The sequence below is a fragment of the Podarcis cretensis genome (assembly GCF_951804945.1).
Source record: "Podarcis cretensis genome assembly, chromosome: 1".
Taxonomy (NCBI): domain Eukaryota; kingdom Metazoa; phylum Chordata; class Lepidosauria; order Squamata; family Lacertidae; genus Podarcis; species Podarcis cretensis.
Genome location: NC_137170.1, coordinates 46,798,190 through 46,814,026, shown reverse-complemented (window position 1 = coordinate 46,814,026; position 15,837 = coordinate 46,798,190). Strand labels below are relative to the sequence as shown.

General features: G+C 43.8%; 1 protein-coding gene across 2 annotated transcripts in view; it reads right to left on the bottom strand.

Moving 5' to 3' along the window:
* Positions 1-15,837, bottom strand: part of MIDEAS (mitotic deacetylase associated SANT domain protein) — an 84,999-nt gene that overhangs the window by 11,151 nt on the left and 58,011 nt on the right. For both annotated transcript variants that reach the window (XM_079989902.1, XM_079989901.1), the window contains exons 3-10: positions 15,250-15,561; positions 13,179-13,524; positions 12,418-12,484; positions 8,969-9,111; positions 8,630-8,733; positions 5,953-6,028; positions 2,514-2,602; positions 514-663 (exon numbers count right to left, since the gene is read on the bottom strand). In XM_079989902.1, coding sequence (XP_079846028.1) covers positions 514-663; positions 2,514-2,602; positions 5,953-6,028; positions 8,630-8,733; positions 8,969-9,111; positions 12,418-12,484; positions 13,179-13,524; positions 15,250-15,561 — 1,287 coding nt within the window. The remainder of the gene's footprint in view (positions 1-513; positions 664-2,513; positions 2,603-5,952; positions 6,029-8,629; positions 8,734-8,968; positions 9,112-12,417; positions 12,485-13,178; positions 13,525-15,249; positions 15,562-15,837) is intronic.

Below are 15,837 nucleotides of genomic sequence, written 5' to 3'. Positions count from 1 at the left end.
GGTATAAGCTTTCGTGTGCATGCACACTTCTTCAGACACACTTCTTCAGATATACACACTTCTTCAGATATTTTGTGTGCATATCTGAAGAAGTGTGTCTGAAGAAGTGTGCATGCGCACGAAAGCTTATACCCAAAACAAACTTAGTTAGTCTCTAAGGTGCTACTGGACAATTTTAAAATTTATTTATTTTGACTGCATCAGACCAACATGGCCACCTACCTGAAGATAAAATGAATGTACAAGTCAGGAGTGCTCATAAATTACATTGTTGGAAACCTTCCTTGCTTCTCTACTGTGCTTTGCTAAGCAGAAGCTTGTGACTGACATGATTTTTGTGGTTATATTTGTTGTTTGCGAAGTTTAATGAAAATAATAAAAATTATGAACAAAAGAACCCAACAGACTACTTGTGTGCTCAGGCTGCATAGTCATCTCGTGCAATTTTACACAAAATGTTATAGCTGTAGGCAACGTAATTTTGTGGGGTGAAGCTGGCATTCCGAACATTACCTTGATATCTACTTCCACTTCATCTTTAACCGCTTTTTCACTGGCTCCATCAACATCCCCAAAGATCAACGCCCCGTTCCGGCCTATTTTTACTTGCTTTTTGTATGTATAATAGAACTCCACACACTGAGCCACAGTCTTTGTTTTAATCTGTAGAATTTATTGAGAGGAAGAGGGGAAGAGACAAGGGAAGAAATGGGAGGAAAATGAAAATAATCATCATCATCAATAAACATGTCTGTCACTCACACTCATACACCTCCACACCTATGTGCTTCAAAGCCACAGGCCACAATGCTAAGACCTCATTCATGTCTATCCTTTCTGAAGGCTGGCATGATCTGACTTTTCCTTTTGTTTCCTGGCTTACAGAGCTTGCTTGCTTGCAACATGGGAGCTGGAATGGGGATAGGTTGCTGCAAGTGAAGGAAGAGATTCATAAATTCTACTGGGCACATGCAATAATAGTGTATCCTGGCTTGCAGTCAATTGTCTGGTGCTTTGCTTGATCAACATCAATCACAGACTTACAGTGCAATTCTAACCATGTCTACTGAGAGGAAAGCCCTGCCAAATAAAACAAGGCTTACTCCCAGATGACGTGAAGATTTCAGACGTAGGTATAAAAGTAAAAATTATGGTTGGTCTTCAACTTAGCTGACTACCACCCTGTATCTACTGATATAGACTTTAATTCTAGCCCATTCCAAAGACTCAGAAAGCTAACAATATGAAGGGGGGATCTAAAGTTGGAACGTGTGAAGAAGAAGAAGAAGAAGAAGAAGAAGAAGAAGAAGAAGAAGAAGAAGAGGAGGAGGAGGAGGAGGAGGAAGAGTAGTTTGGATTTGATCTCCCACTTTATCACTACCCGAAGGAGTCTCAAAGCAACTAACCATCTCCTTTTCCCTTCCTCCCTCACAACAAACACTCCGTGAGGTGAGTGACACTGAGAGACTTCAGAGAAGTGTGACTAGCCCAAGGTCACCCAGCAGCTGCATGTGGAGGAGCGGGGAGGCGAACCCAGTTCACCAGATTATGAGTCTACCGCTCTTAACCACTACACCACACTGGCTCTCACCACTGTGAAGAGGAGGGCAACCAAGATGATCTGGAGATCAAGCCTGATGAGGAATGGTTGAGGGAGTTGGGTAAGAGCTCTTGACAGTGAAATGGACTCCCCTGGGAGGTGGTGGACTCCCCTTCCTTGGAGGTTTTTAAGTAGAGGCTGGATGGCCACCTGCCAGGTATAATCTAGTTGAGATTCCTGCATTGCAAGGAGTTGGACTAGATGACCCTGAGATCCCTCCAAACTCTACAATTCTATAATTCCATGACTATAATTCTTCCAATGTTTCATAATTTTGGAAGAAAAAAATGCGTAAGGGGGAAAAATACCCAAAACTTCAAGTCCCCCAAACATGAATTCCCCCAACCACCTTCCTATCACTGGTCCAGTCCATCTTTCACATAATGCTGTAAAACCTGAGAATTAGATGAATGATATCAGGCAATGTAGATACTGACCAAACTACACCTTCAGCTCCCTTCCTCTTTCAATTTCGCTTATTAATATTTTAAGATGTGTTTTGCAGGTCTCACACTGTTATTGTTGTTGTTTTTTCACAACTGATGCTCCTTCTGTTTCATTTGTAGTTTTTTCCCTCCACAGGTATCATCTTCAGAAAACTACGTTTTGAAGTATGTTGTGACTATATTTTGTTGTTACTGAGATCGGAGCAAAATAAAAATTTATCACACTGCACTATGGATGTGAGAGCATAAAGGCATAAAGGCTACTGAGGAGAGATTATCTGTACACAGAAAAATCTCACTTCCAAAGTGGCAGTGAGATACTCCATTGAATAAACACTACGGAACACAAGTTCCCAGCTAGAGGATGAAGCAATCCCCAAGGTTAATGATCCGGTGACACTTGCATATGTCCTGCAATGGCAGATCAATTATTTTGCAATGCACTCAGGAAGCAACAAGCAACTCACAAGTTTCTGAACCAGGAAGAAGTCTTTCTTGTAGATGGCAATCCCCTTATTGAAGAGCTTTTTCTCTAGTGTGCTCCACTTATCTGATCCTGAAAAGAAAGAGTGGAACACAACTTCATTACATTTTCAAGATTATTTCCAGACATTTAAACATTTTATTGTTAAGGTGTGTGTCTCTTGCATATCTCTGCTACCCTGTCTGGACTGTATTGATGTTATTGCTCTTATGTGAACACCTGTTTTTCTAAAAACTTTTTGTAGGAAAATGTTATGCCAAGCATATTTGAAGCTATACATCGGGGGGGGGGGGAATTCCTAATCTTGTGTTCTTTTTAGCCATCTCTTTAGTATTAAGTAGTCTACCTCTATTAACTAGCCTGCTCACCATGAAATTATTGTGCGTTTATACAGAACCCCCCTTTTTAGTTTACTTTAAACAAATTATACCACTGCACACCCAAAATACTTTAGTGAGTCTCACTACTGGCGTGTCTCAAATGATAGCATACTCCCGCAACAGACAAAGCTGAACCATATACACATAGACTTGAATGCCATCTAACCCTAAACAAACAGAAGGGCTCCTTCCATTCACTAAGGGAACTGGGATCCAATGTAGGGTCCCAATGGAGTAAGGGTTGGGGTGAAATTCTGCACCAATCTCCCCCATGCAGCCTCCTGCACTGCCTCCCATGCTGTTCCCCCAATCGTCTGCCATAAATTTTCAAAGAGCAAAGGCATTGCTGGGGGAAAGTAGAGACTGGTGAAAATCACCTCCCTCTCCTTCTGCTGGCAGAAGCACCCCCATGAATGAAACCTCTTCTCACAGGGTGTTCCTACCAGAATAGAAGAAGAAGAAGAAGAAGAAGAAGAAGAAGAAGAAGAAGAAGAAGAGGAGGAGGAGGAGGAGGAGGAGGAGGAGTTTGGATTTGATATCCCGCTTTATCACTACCCTAAAGGTAAAGGTAAAGGTACCCCTGCCCGTACGGGCCAGTCTTGACAGACTCTGGGGTTGTGCGCCCATCTCACTTAAGAGGCCAGGGGCCAGCGCTGTCCGGAGACACTTCCGGGTCACGTGGCCAGCGTGACATCGCTGCTCTGGCGAGCCAGAGCCGCACACGGAAACACCGTTTACCTTCCCGCTGGTAAGCGGTCCCTATTTATCTACTTGCACCCGGAGGTGCTTTCGAACTGCTAGGTTGGCAGGCGCTGGGACCGAGCAGCGGGAGCGCACCCCGCCGCAGGGATTCGAACCGCCGACCTTTCGATCGGCAAGTCCTAGGCGCTGAGGCTTTAACCCACAGCGCCACCTGCGTCCCCTTATCACTACCCTAGGGAGTCTCAAAGCGGCTAACATTCTCCTTTCCCTTCCTCCCCCACAACAAACACTCTGTGAGGTGAGTGGGGCTGAGAGACTTCAGAGAAGTGTGACTAGCCCAAGGTCACCCGGCAGCTGCATGTGGAGAAGCGGAGACGCGAACCCGGTTCACCAGATTACGAGTCTATCGCTCTTAACCACTACACCACACTGGATCAAACCCATAGTCCAAAACACTTTGATTACTAGAAAAGTGTTTAGTGTTACTTTCTTCTTCATAGTATTACAGAGCAAGTGTGAATGTGAACCCCAAAACACTTTCTCCTTTCATGAAAGGGGAGATATCCAATATTAGTCAGAGTAAATGCACTGAAATCAATGAACTTAAGCCTACGGATTTCAGTGGATTTAGTCTAAGTATGGCTTAGATGTCGCCAAAGGTTTAGAAATGAACGTATTGATGATGACCTTAGAAATAACTTCCATTTTCTAACACAGGAGAAGTAAAGCTTGCAGTAGGAGTTGATTTCTGTCTATGAGTGATAGATAACTTTGACACTAATGAGGCAGACAATACCCATACAATGATTCATTTAAATTGTACCTAGGACTCTTAAGATTTTAGTTGTCCATTTCCTTTATTCCATGTCTTTAGTCATCATTTTCACAAGTTCACACGCACCACATTAGATACAAAAGGGTATTTTTAGCATCTTTTCTAAAAAGCAGCCTATATTGAAATCAGCCACGCGTTGTCATAGATACTCCAGGATCCAGATGAAAGCATTTTGGTTCCACGGGAAAAACAACAAGTACAAAGAAGCAACTGATGATCCGGAATGGTGCTTGGGGATGTTCTACACCATTTGTATCTTCACAGCAAAATGCAGAAAAATAACTTGACAAATAACATAATTCAATTTTGCTCCGTGTCTCCCTGCTGTCCAAATATCTAGCAGGGTGGGTGTTCAAAATGTTTACCATTCTCTCTCTCTCTCACACACACACACACACACACACTTGCACACAGCTTGCATGCTGCTCCTGTCCTTGAACTGCTTCTTCCTTTAGCTTTGCTCTACCAATGACTGTGCAACGAGTACAGACTCTTTGCCGGTGTACACACCCTAACATATAGACTGGCTGCCCTCACTGAAAGGCAATTACATGTTCTCATGAGACTGTAATACAATACCATTGTATTTATGGCATTTCAAATTACGCACGTGATCTATTGCATTGCACACATAAGCCTCTGTTTGACCTTGATTAGTCTTGGTGAGAACAAAACCTTCCTTCCAACTGGCCCTGTCCAACTGATAACCTGATCAATAGCCATTTGCCTCTCCACAGGTTGATTTCAGACACAGGTAACAATTACTTAGAAGAGATAATTGTAAGGGATTCATTCATTCCATTTCCGTCCTAACTCTTGCTGTCTTGTCTGCCCTTGAGTGGGTCATATTTGTGTCATTTATATTCTACTATCCCCCTTATATATCGAAATTTCAGTGCAGCCCACTGGATCCTCAGCGCCACTATCGCAGCAATGATAAGTGTATCCGCCATAGCAAAGATAAGTATTGTATAGTTAATTGTAAGCTGTTAGCCCAGGGTTTGGGCAGCCTGTGTACAATTTTATTCTATCCATTTCACTCTGCCATAAATATCGCATTTGGTGATTCCAGCTGCAAAACCAGTTTTATTCTCAAATGCCATTTTGGTGCCGTTAAGGAAATAAAACGTTTTCTCCTCAAACCTGTAATACGGATTCAGTGGTTCCTGCTAATTACCCAGGTAAGTAATCCCAAGGCAAGCAACAACTCTGAATAAACAATCCTAAAATATCACGCCTCCATGGTTATACGGGTTTGTTTACTGTGCAGTTTGGGATACGTGAAGGTGAGCTTTGCACCGATCTCACTATGCACTGAGGCAAAAGCAGGACAGTTATATCACCACCCAATGTTGCTAATTCCCAAATAGATATTTAAGGCTCTCCCAGTATTAATTAAATTATATTCCATTCTCCCCCCCCCCAATGCATTAACAGTAATTATCAGAGTAAGAAAATGGAGAGTAGAGAAGCAGCTGTCCCCACTGCCTTGCTCCCAAGCATACCTGTGTAGTGATAGTCAGCCAACGTGTGGTTTGCAGGCCACAAAGACCTCCTCAGCAGCAATTTGGTCAGCGCAGCCTGAGGTGTGGGGGAGCACACACACAAAAAGCCTTATCAATGACAGTAAAACCCAAACAAGTGCATTTACATCAAGAAGTCACAACCCTTATTGTTTACTGCAGTGATGTATTTAGAGCCCACCTGAGGTTCAACGTGACCCATGTCTCCTTATTCATCCTTGTAATTAACCTTTTGAAGTAGGTGGCATGGGAGCTGTTAAGTCTTTTTAGCAATAACAAGGATTGGGGACACCTTAAGGGGGCTAACAAATACAGTGGTACCTCGGGTTACATACGTTTCAGGTTACATATGCTTCAGGTTACAGACTCCGCTAACCCAGAAATATTACCTCGGGTTAAGAACTTTGCTTCAGGATGAGAACAGAAATCGTGCTCCGGCGGCATAGCCGCAGCGGGAGGCCCATTAGCTAAAGTGGTGCTTCAGGTTAAGAACAGTTTCAGGTTAAGAACGGACCTCCGGAACGAATTAAGTTCTTAACCCGAGGTACCACTGTACACAGTAACATTTTTTGTGAGCCAAAGCCTGTTTTGTCACATACATCCCTTTTCATTGTTGTTTGGAGTTGTTTTCCTCAACCTGGTGACCTCCAGATGTTTTGGACTACAACTCCCATCAGTCCCAGTCAGCATGACTTTGCCAGTTGAGGCTGATGGGAATTGTAGTCCCAAACCCCTGGAGGGGAAGACTGATTTGGGCTGAAGAGCAGCGTATTCTAAAAAGGACAGCCAGAATAGTTAGCCTGTCTCTCTTTAAAACAGAATTTCAAATAATCCAATCACAATCAAAGGATTACATTTTGTCTTATTTTAAAAAGATCCCTCTTCCGCATGGTTTTAGCACTTCATGCCTACCCACGAAGGTATTTGAGGCATAATTAATTACATTTCTTCGCCTACACAGCAGTGTTACCTCAACTGATAATGGTACCTGTCAGCACGTGTCCAATTACAGAGGAATTCCCACCTAGGGAATGAGTCATCTGAGAGCCCATTAACGCCCGTGTTTAATCAAGTAAACAATACTCCAAAGAAAGGAGATAACTGGAGTCCAAAACCATTCTCAGCCCTCCAAGAAATCAGCTGCTATGACTAGAGCTCAGGCAAAATGATGGGAAGAGATACTATTCAAGTTGTATCTGTACTCTGAAGAGATTTACCAAGAAACCTGTAAGGACTTGTGCTGGTATTACTGAAGCAGTTTCATTACGCAGCAATAGGTGGACTTTAAAATTAAGTCTCCCTAAGGTGGCAGGAGATGCTATTGTACTTATTTAATTCTTAAATTTATATTCACCTTTCCATTGGTAACACTCAACAGAGCCAATTAATAAATAGGAATCTGATCCAATGCTATACAGGGGAAACTCTCCTATTAGATACAGCTTCCAACTGAAGTGAAAAAGTGAAATTTTACTTTAATAATAACAATAATAAAATAAATTCTATTATTATTATTATTATTATTATTATTATTATTATTATTATTTACTACTCATGAAGTTTCCAACACACATAAACACATTTCCTGGGATGGAATGGGAGTGAGGATGGCAGTGAGGACATTGTGGTGTAGGCCCACTGGCATAACTAATCTGCTGCTTCTAGCTGTGCACTTGCACTTTTATATTTGGACCCTTCTTCTCAAACAGCTAAAAAAAGGTTTTCCAACAGAACCAGACATTTGCAGTTCACATGAAGCTGTCTTATACAGTGGTACCTCAGGTTAAGTACTTAATTTGTTCCAGAGGTCCATACTTAACCTGAAACTGTTCTTAACATGAAGTACCACTTTAGCTAATGGGGCCTCCTGCTGCCACTACGCCGCACGATTTCTGTTCTCATCCTGAAGCAAAGTTCTTAACCTGAGGTACTATTTCTGGGTTAGCTGTAACCTGAAGCGTATGCAACCTGAAGCATATGTAACCTGAGGAACCATCTTTGGGTAAGTCTGGGAAATGCTCCTGCCTAAAACCCCAGAGAGCTGCTGCCAGACAGTGTAGACCAGGCACCCCCAAACTCGGCCCTCCAGATGTTTTGGGACTACAACTCCCATCATCCCTAGCTAACAGGACCAGTGGTCAAGGATGATGGGAGTTGTAGGCCCAAAAACATCTGGAGGGCCGAATTTGGGGTGCCTGGTGTAGACAGAAGTGAGCTAGCTAGATCAACCAGTTTCAGGCAGCTTCCTATGTTTTATATACTGAGTACGGCCATTGCTCTCAAGCTCAGAAACATCTGCTCTGACTGGCAGTGTTTCCCAAGGTCTCAAGCAGGAAGCCTTCTCAGATAGACCCGGAGATGCCCGATGTTGATCCCACCCCCTTATGCATGCAAAACAGATGCTCTACCACTTGGCTAAGAGGAAGATGCACCATTAGCAGTGAAACCGGGAGGCATGAGTGAAGAAAGGAAGGAGGCTGCCAAAAGGCACATTCTTCAAAACGCAGGATTCTAACATAGACGCTCCTTGTAGAAGGTGAAAGTGTGCAGAGTGCATAAGTTTGGCAAGTACTTGGCTAGTACTTCCCTCACTGAGACCAATACAAACAGCCTTCCTGCCAAATCCAATTAGACGCACTGACGATTGCTGGAGACTTACCAGAACATTTCCTTTCGTTTCATGTAAGCAGTGAAATGCCAGCTCTTGGTTGGTGCCACCTCCAGGAAATATACTTGAGCAAGCAGCAGTTAGCAGGTTCTCCACTGTCACAGCACAAAACAAGACAAGCGGTAGGTGCAGGTCGGGGAGAGAGAAAAGCAAAAGGTCATCTTATACATCCCTTCACAACAATTTCCTACCTAGATTTCCCTTCATATTTGGCAAGCCTCGACCTTTACAGAGGATCCATGGTCAACAGAAATTAGTGGCTGACCACACAGCAATTTTAAAGACTTAAACCATCATCACAGACAGTAGTTCAGTTTCCAAGCGCCTTACCATTCTCTTGAGTAGACACATCCGTTTCAAGTTCCTCCCATGGCTGCCACACCAGTTCTGCCTTGGTCTTGTCCGAGGCTGCCAGAGATCGATCTCTAAGAGGTGGGATTTCTGCTTGAAACCGGGAGCCCACATTGATCCGTCTATCAAAATAAATGCACATTTAAAAACGGCTCACCCTGCAAGTTCTAATATGATAATTTGCTAAAGTTAAAAGCTTGCCTCCGCAAAACAAGCTGAACTCCAACTGGAGCAACAGGCAGTATGCAATTCCATGGCTGCTGCTTCTTCCAGTTTAAACCAACACTAGGTTTCAGTTTCAAAATACGAGTTTTTTTGTCTTTGTCTTTTGGGCCCCTCACTACTGTATAGGATATCTAGGAGCATGGATGCTAAAAACGGAAAAGCAAGATTGGGAAGCCGCCCACAAGCAGCACAACTGTAAGTTCCTTTACTTACATGTAACAGCATGTGAGAGCCAAAAATGGCAAATTTCTTCGCCTACACTTCACACATTCCATGCATGAATCCTGCTAAATGATAGCCATGGAAGACTCAAAGGTCCAGTCCAAATCTACAAATACAGTCATACCTTGGTTGACAAACGACTTGCGAGCCAAACGTTTTGGCTCCCGAACGCCACAAACCCAGGAAGTGAGTATTCAGGTTTGCAAACGTTCTTTGGAACCTGAACGTCCGGTGCGCTTCCAATTGGCTGCAGGAGCTTCCTGCAGCCAATTGGAAGCCGCACCTTGGTTTCTGAACATTTTGAAAGTCAAACAGACTTCATGGCAAGGGTGGGAGAATCACTACAGCATGGATGGCTAATGGATGACCATCCAGATGTTTGTTCAACTCCAGCTCCCCTCTATCCAGTATGACCAATGGTCAGGGATGGTGGGAGTTTTTGTCCAAGATCTGGAAGGCCACAGGTCAGACTAGAAGTTGCCAATGTGGCAACCTCCAGATGTTGGACTGCAACCCGCATCAACCCTGACTACAGACCACACTGGCTGAGGACAATAGCAACTGCACTCCACACCATCTGAAGGCAACCCCTGGTTTAGCCATCCCCAAGCCTGGAATGTGGGAACTTGAGGTTCAAAATCCTGCTAACCTGCAAAGCTTTCCTTGGAGTCTTCAGCTAATGTCAATATAAGCTACTTCACAAGATTGGTGGGAGCGCAAGATGGCACTCAAAGCGCCTTGAACAAGCATCAGGATACAGATTATATAAACAGACAGAAACTTTTAAACAAACAGAAATATGGTAACGGGGGAAACCGGCTTTATTGTTCTGGTATTGATATATATATATATGCGCGCAGCAGGCCTGAAGCCTGACAGTATGGCTGAATGACATTTACTCACATGTTATGCTGGAAAAGAATGCTTTATAAGGAATGCTGTGAGATGCCAGTTTGTTTTATTTTGAAAGTGGGGCGAATAAATCTGTTAACTTGGAGACTGGCTAAGGTTCAGATTTCAACTGCTGTTGCTGAAGAATTAAACACAAATTGTTCTCTTGCATGTTGCTTATTTAAGCCTTGAAACTATTTTCCCCCCTTCTAATCAAGCACAGGAAGGCCCTGAAATGATCCAAGGGAAGACTCCTGGACTCAAAGACATAGAATCAAATTCTAGTGCTACCTCCCCATAGTTTCGGTGCCACGTCTTGAAAAAGTCACCCACCATCGCAGGCATGTGGAAGAGAGCTCACAGAAGCAACTTCCATTCAGATATCTTTGCAGGTTTAGGAGCTGCACTTGCAGCTTACAGGTCCACATCTGCACTGCACTGCACTGCAATATAAGCATGCTTTGCCCTTAACTTCTGGGGGAATCCCAGCTGCACTGGGCGGCAGAGGTGTGAACCCTTTTCCTGGAAACAACTGGGATTGAGGGCTGTCAGTCAGCTCTCTGCCTGTTTAGCACATGTGATGTCCTGCCAATCTAAGAACTGTGCTTCTCACTGAAACTACCACCGGCTGGAACGCAACACATTCTATAGGCCAAGGGAGATTGTGTCAGTGCAATGAAAGGGAGAGCCTTGTTTCTGCACTCTCTGCCTGCATGTTCCTCGGGCACGAGCACTAAGCTCTGATCATCTCTTGGAGGAGGAGAACTTCTGAGCACAGTGTTTTTATAGCCAGTCTCCTCCTATGCTTCAAGCTCTTCCAAGAGGGCAAAGGAAAGAGAACTTAAGGCAACAGTCCTCTGCACATGAAAAAAGAGTAAAACCCATGGAACTGAATGGGTATTTGTTTGTTTTTTGAGTGAATTTGCACAGAATCAGGCTGCAATCCTAAGAACATGTACCAGGTAGTAAGCCCCCGTTAAACTCAGTGGGACAAACTTCTGCATAGTCTTGTTTAGGACTAAGCTGCAATAATATGTAGGTAATACTCTGTGACCTCCAGGAACCAATTGCTGTTATAAAAAAAAATAATGTAGCAGGAGTTTGTATCCTGTCTGGAAGCTCTCAAACATCATCATTAACCAGTTCCCTGTTTAGGGAAGCTTTTAATGTTTGACAGACTATTGTATTTTAATATTTTGTTGGAAGCTGCCCACAGTGGCTGGGGAAACCCAGCCTGATGGATAGGGTATTAATATTATTATTATTATTAATAATAATAATAATAATAATAATTTAGTATACCAACGTCTGCTATTGAGAGCTACAGAACCTCTGCACACAGAGGTTGGTTAAAGTGCTTAAGCTCCAAATACAGCAAATCCCTATATCCCTGTAACTGGAATGTTGTGTGTTCCCATTAAAACACACGCATAAAATTGTCAACTCATTACAAGTTTCTGAGACCAGATGGTGGAAACAAATTGCTTCTATAAAGACACAGTGTTTGGGGGGTTGTTCTTTTTTTGGCTTGAATTGTCTTGAGTCCAGTAGCTGCTGCCACAGAGAGCAGAGTGAGAACTGAACGACTGAGGAACCACAGGGCTGTAGTAAGAACAAGACTGAAGTCCTCCCACCTTCCAAGCCAAGTATTTCAATTCATGTTGCGGTATGGATGGAGATGTGCGTCAGCAGCTACCTTCTTGAAATGCGTTGCTGCATGCAACTGCATCTGGGATCTAGCTGCTTGGAGGATGAATGCAATATATATATGGCTGCACACTTTTGCAGAATGCTATATATTAACAGCAAGGGAGTCATTAGAATAATGTCAAAGGAAATATGCGGAAAGAGCTTTTAATGTTTCAATGGAGAAAATACTGGATAAATTCATGGAGGCTATCAAAGGCTACCAGCTGTTGACCAGGACTGGTTATAGGCAGGGCTCTGTTTCAGCCAGAAATCGCTGGAACTCAGTTCTGGCACATCTCAGGTGGGTGCCATTGCCATTTTAAGAGAACTACTTTTTTGGAAAATAGCACTGGACCTCAGTGGATGCACTGTGCTTCCCCCCCACCCAACTGAGTACTTACGGTTCAATGCTGACAGGAGTACACTCTCCCATTACTGAAAGGACAGGAGGGGTGACTTCTGCGCTATCTGCAAGTCAAGATGACACAATTAATTCATGGCCCTGCTTCTACTTAAGGATGCTCTGCTATCAGCCTTGCATTTAACAACTGGTGAGGTAGCCATCAGTAACTCAGAACCACATACAGATGAGTGGGTGAGCTAGTAGAGGAGGGGTGGATCACTCCATTTCTCCTTGGCTGGTCTCCTGGGTTTCCACACTTGCTGTATGGAAGGAAAGCACAGAAACTCAGCTGGCTGAAGGGCATGGAGGGCTGATTGCTCTACCCCATCAGACCACTTAGCAACACCCCCTTGCTTTTTTAAGGTAGTCTGCTAGGAGGCAAGTAACTTGTGCTGGCAACAGAAAAAAGGGCTTCTCCCTACTTCACAGTCAGCATGGAAAAGTAGCTTATTAGCAGGCTAGTAAACTTCATGGGCTTATTTATAAGGTCAACTAAATTTTTTTGTTTGAGAAAGTTACATATGGCTATAAGAAGGGTGGGTCTTAATCTTTACCATGAAATCTTTTTGTTATCTAGCATTCTTTCAAATGCAGCAACAATACACTGTACCGATACCATTTTCTAATTTAAGAAGTCATCACGGTGCATGCAGTCCAATCTTCCACAAGCAAACAAAAAAAGCCGAGTCATAATTTATTTCCTCCAGCTGTGATCCTCCTCTCATTCTACCCTCAAAAGGACAATACATGGGAACTTACTGGATCTGAGCAGTGTCCTGTGTGCACTTTTAGGAGTCATAGGAGGTGGAACTGAGTTACCACTAGCAGAGAGGATGGCGTTGAAATAAAGTCCGGAACCCTCTCGCACTGGGCTAAGTATTGGCGGGGGAGTGTAAGGAGGTAGCTCAAAGTTCCTGTCAGAAGGGTGATCTGCCAAGCGCACAGGTGAGCGCAAATGGCTCTGGTAGGGTGTGATATTGGAATAGACAGGAGGAGCAATGAAGGTGCCAGCTTTTGGTGGTATGAAGAGAGGCTCTGGCCTGGGCCGCTGCTTCGGTTTCCGTGCAAAGCCTTCCACTTCTTCTTTTGGAGCAGGGCCTTCATGCTATGAAAAGGAAACAAGTTTTGGTTCACACAGTTCAAAGTACTTCAATCTAACACACACACCCCGACAAACATCAATATCAACCAAATGGAAATAACATGGCTGCTCCACCAGCTCATTCCATTAACTGGTATGTGCTTGTTTTAACTTATATGGGTATTGTTGTTATGTATATAGCACCATCAACTCATGGTGCTTTAAAGCAGGAAAAGGAAGCTCTCTGTCCTGAAATACGTAAGCTCTAATTAGGACTACCACAAAAGTATTGCATTCAATCCAAGAATGACACACCATCAATTAACAACCAGTTGTACTTCTCGGCTTTTGCCAATCCAGAGTGAAATTGAAGTGGGACTGGCAAATCCAATGTTCAAATTTCCACTCAGCCACAACTGGCTGACCTGAGCCAGTTACTTTTTCTTAGCCTAACCTACCTTAAACAAATACAATGGTACCTTGGTTCTTGAACTTAATCCGTTCCGGGAGTCCATTCGACTCCCAAAACTGTTTGAAAACCAAGGCACGACTTCCGATTGGCTGCAGGAGCTTCCTGCACTCAAGTGGAAGCTGTGCTGGACGTTCGGCTTCCGAAAAATGTTTGCAAACCGGAACACTTACTTCCGGGTTTGTGGCGTAAGAGTACCAAGGCGTTCGAGAACCAAGGTACAACTGTAAATTGTAGTTATATCCCCCTTTTCCTCACAAGAGCCCAAAGTGGCATACATGGCTCCTCCCTGCTCTTATTTTATCCTCTCAACAAACTGGAAGGAAACATGCATGTCACCTTGAGCTCCGGGGGGGGGGGGGGGGGAGATAAATGTAATAATAAAATTTGTTGGAGCTGTGAGCATCACAATGTGGCCTTGTAAAGACATTAGACTTGGACGATGTAGCACAGATAAGCCTCTCTCAGAAAACCTTTTCTTCGTGTTAGATTGTATTCTGCCAGTCATTTATGAGGCCAACAAAAGCATAATTTTCCCCATCAAAACCCAAGTAAATAAGACGGGGAAATGCCAGCTGTGACTACTTAGTGACCACACAATGCTTATAGGCACAGTGAAAGTTTTATGCAAGATCACCATGCCCGACATACATTTAGGAAAATCACCTGCATAGGAAGAAACGTAGAAAAAAAGATGTAAGGTCCTCATGTGCAATTATTTCCATTTGCTTTCTATGGTCTCTTCCGACACATAAGCGTTCACAGTCTCTCAAAAAAGATTAATTTCTATACAATTCAAAAATAGTCCACATACTTGACATGATAAAACCTCCTTGAAATCACTCTCACTCAAATGAAAGCTATTCATTCAACCTATCAAATTCCTACCACCAAAGATGACTTGGCTTTCATATCCTTTGCTTCTCCTTTCTATGGTCAAAGCAGCCAGAGAGGTTTCACAATTTTAATACCAGATACAGCCAGAATTGATTTATTTTTTTCTTAACAAGTCTGCTTCACACATTTTCTACAAGGAGAAAATAGCCCCTTTTCCCTGGCACTGTGGAGGGTGCCATTTTGTGGTTCACCTCAGGTGCCAAAAAGTCTTGGGCCAGCCCAATGAGAACCAGGCCGGTGGCAGAGAACAAGAGGGATGACCTGAACCAGTAAGCTGCAGCCTGTTCTGTGGGAAAGGTGCCACAAATAACCAACAAGAAAAGACCCAGTAAGATTCACTTTACTGCCCATGACCACAATCAGGATCCCAAAAACAAACCTACCTGAGTTGGCGCGTCCATGTTCAAATTGCGATTCGACCTCCTCCTGGTGACAATTACGGAAGGTTTGCTTTCAGCGAAGCTTCGGTCGTTTGCCACGAACCGCTGTGGCTTCCCTTCCTCTCCCTTCTCACTACCGATATCATGAGAGTCCAGCCTCCTCACAGGCACAGACACGGGCATGATGAGAGGCACGAGGCTGCTGTCTTCCCGGGCTCTCTTCGGGGCTGGTGAAGAACCGGCAAACTCTACGACACTCCTGGGTGCAGTGACTGCCGCCTCACTCCTGTTCCTTTCTTCTGAAGTTTCTGGCTCCTTAGAACAAAAAGGTCACGTGAGCATTAAGGTATCTGAATAAGCTTACAATAAGCTATGGCCAATAGATTTCTCTGTGGTGCTGCCCCGTATGTGGAACTCCCTGCCTCAAGAGGTTAGGTTACATAAGAGATTTCGATTCTACCCATGTACCTACAGGACCGCCTCTCCTGGTTTGCCCTGCGGAGGACCTTAAGGTCCACAAATGACAACACCTTGGAGGTCCCAAGTCACAAGGTGGTTAGATTGGTCGCAACTAGGGCCAGGGCCTTTTCA